The following is a 2,962-nucleotide window of genomic DNA, read 5'->3' as shown; positions in this document are numbered from 1 at the left end:
AGGTTGTGGGGGGCATAATGACTGCCCAGAATAAATTAACTAATTGTCCATGACAATAAATCAAAACACATTACTTGACAGCCAAGGGAATAGTTGGATTTTGTATTATAAAATGTCTTACCAAAATAAGCAGGTTTGATAAAAACATCTATAGTTAAGCCATCAATGGTAAGATAGCCACCCCTCCATTCTAGACAAGTTCATGTCTCAGTGAACCGCCAAGCCAGCTTAGCATCCTCACTTCCCTCCAACCAGTAAACCCTTACCTCCTCTCCTATTAACCCCTTCCGCTCCAACACACTTCCTCCACTCCATCCACCCCACTTCCTAGTCAGTCTGCTGCTAGAAGCCCTTACCTCCTGACCCTCAAAGCAGACCAAAGTGGTCCCCTCATCCTATTGTCGGATAACATTGGTCCTGCTCCAAATTTGGGGCATGTACTCAGCTAAGGGCACAGTGCAAGAGCTGAAGCCAAGCCCCAACCCCTCTGCTTCTCTGTTCAAGCATGGTACCTAACACATACATTGATAAATACAACAGATCATTAATAAAGTAAGACAGATCATAAGTAAAATGGAGCCAGAAATGAAATAGTCTACCAGATTGGTAAGCAGATGGGAATATACATAGCTGGTGGGCCAGAAACAAAGGGGTTAGCTAAATGAAGAAGTAACCACTTGAATGGATCCATAGGAGATCAGAACTAGTGGTCCAGTTGGAGAAGGTTCTGAAAGTGGAAGTGAGAGTGCCAGAAACTGGGATATGACACTAGGTTAGCATTATAAACCCTATTTAAATCATTCACTGCAGAGTAGTGCTTTACTGCATAAAGCACTCTACATTGCATACTGGGATGAAAGGTATCCTGGATTACTCAGGAATAGCAGTATTATCATAGCATTAGTTGTAGACTATAAGTACAGAGTATTACTGTATGTACTGGATAGGGTGTTGAAATATTGTCTCTCCTATTAGCATAAGAAGTTTCCACTTGTTCCCATTACTCTGATTCACTCTGTCCAGCCCCATTACACTCTAACCAGATTTGTTTCACATTGACTGGCTCTGATACATGTCTGCTATGCTTCCTGAAGCTGGCAAGTACAGTAGCCTATTGTTAGAGTTGTGCTCAATGAAGGATGGATCTAAGGGGCTTGACTTCAGCTCATGTGTTGTGCCCCTTACCTGAGTATAGTGCATCTCAGTAGGACTAGCCCTACTACCTCCACCCCTATTTCTGACCTACCCAACAGCACTTGAAGATCTTGTAGCACATTTCAGTGACAAATCTGCATGGACATATTGTTTTCTACATGTGGTCAATCTCATTGCAAAAAGCTTGATTAAGGAGTTCAACTTACCCAAGAAGAAGGCTGACAAGGTCCTTAGCAGTGCTGAAGAGGATATACAAGAACTCACAACTGATATCAAGTGGGAGGACCAGATAACAGTAGCTGAAAATGGGGATGGGGACCCAAACAGCAACAAATTTGATAACATGGAAGGGTGGGTTGACACAACATCTGAGTTGATGGATGTTAAGCATGAAGAGCTACAAACAAACATACAGCCCATTAGATTGCTCCTCATCAAGGTTTGTACAATCAAACATGTACCTTACAACCATCTGACCACAATAAACAGCTCCGAAAACTTGCCTACAAAATGATTTATTCAATGACACTAATTCTTTCAGAATGGAAAATAACCTTGGCCAAGTTGAAGCTATCAGAAAGAATCATGCTCCGCAACGTCTCAATGTGGTGGAACTCAACCTTTGATATGTTGCAATTTGCGATCAAGTACTGAGCTGCAATTGACATGTTGATGTCAAATGTGTTTTCTTGTGGGGCCACTTACTTTTGTCTCATGTCCAGTCATGACTTTCTGCTGAGACTACATGCACTGCACTTTGCCTAGGCTGCTGGAGCTTGAAAGGTTTAGTGAAAGATGGTGATGTTATGTCTGTTGCAAGGCTGCCAGACCTCAAGGGAGAAGAGGCTGATCTCGAGGTTGGCTGGGATGACATTTTATTGACTTGACCTATGTACTATCTACAGCATGTTTTAATATCATACCCGTGAAGTACTCACATACCCATTGCTACCCGTCACTACCTGCCACTACCCATTGTGAGACCCGTACCCATTTGTACCCTTGGGTGTATGGGTATGGGTAACTGTGTAATGTTTAATGGGTTGAGTCGACAACAACGATGGCGAAAAGCAACTGTGTTGACTACCTACACGCGCTGTGTCTGCATGATTATGTAAGCTACACTAGAGCTGTTGAGATTATATTTCTAAAAAACTGGTGGGTATGGGTGCGGGTCTGACCTTCGACACCCATGGGTTTACCCATGCCAATCCCTATTCTCCAAGCCTCCAACTCATATGTCTCAATCATCCTTCTTGTAATACTGTACACTCAGCACATAGCCTCCTGATATGCTATGCTACTTACCTAGAGTATATAAACGTATGTACATTGTCTGTAGTTACTCAGTCTGGATATTACCTTTTCTAAGCCCTGCTCTTCTGTTCTTGGACTTGGGCTTGCCCTTGTGAAACTCCTGTTTATCGACCTGGGGATTGACTCCCTAGGTTGGCCACCCTTTCCACCTGTTGGACTTCCCACGCATTGGCCAACTTTCTTGCCCTTCAGACTCGAGCCTAGAGCTCTAGTCATTCTATCCCTTTTGTTTTCTTTCTGCTTTGGACTTTGTCCAAGCAGCCTTGTCCACTTTGCATCTACTGTTGGTTCCGACCACAGTAGTCCTTCACTTCTCCCCTGTGTTATGTGAAACTTTCTCAGATGAGATCCGGCAGCGCTAGACCCAGCAATGGGTGTTCATAGCATGGCTTTTAGTGCTAGCCCAGCAAGGAGCTTGCCTGCACGGTCTGAGTAAGGGTTGAAGCCCTTACTTGTGTAGAGTCAATTGAAGATTTTCAAGGATACAATC

The 2,962-nt window shown here is 43.6% G+C and overlaps 1 protein-coding gene across 1 annotated transcript; it reads left to right on the top strand.

Annotated features, from left to right (window-relative positions):
- Positions 1-1,072: 1,072 nt before the first annotated feature.
- On the top strand, positions 1,073-1,809 carry EDB91DRAFT_1084525 (uncharacterized protein; the record flags this gene model as incomplete). Its single annotated transcript, XM_041315782.1, has 3 exons — positions 1,073-1,101; positions 1,339-1,594; positions 1,645-1,809. The coding sequence occupies 3 exons, from the start codon at positions 1,073-1,075 to the stop codon at positions 1,807-1,809; spliced, it is 450 nt and encodes a 149-aa protein (XP_041174275.1).
- Positions 1,810-2,962: the final 1,153 nt, after the last annotated feature.

The sequence above is a fragment of the Suillus paluster genome (assembly GCF_016628075.1).
Source record: "Suillus paluster strain FC165 chromosome Unknown EDB91scaffold_54, whole genome shotgun sequence".
In the NCBI taxonomy this organism is placed as follows: domain Eukaryota; kingdom Fungi; phylum Basidiomycota; class Agaricomycetes; order Boletales; family Suillaceae; genus Suillus; species Suillus paluster.
This window is presented reverse-complemented; position numbering and strand designations above follow the sequence as displayed.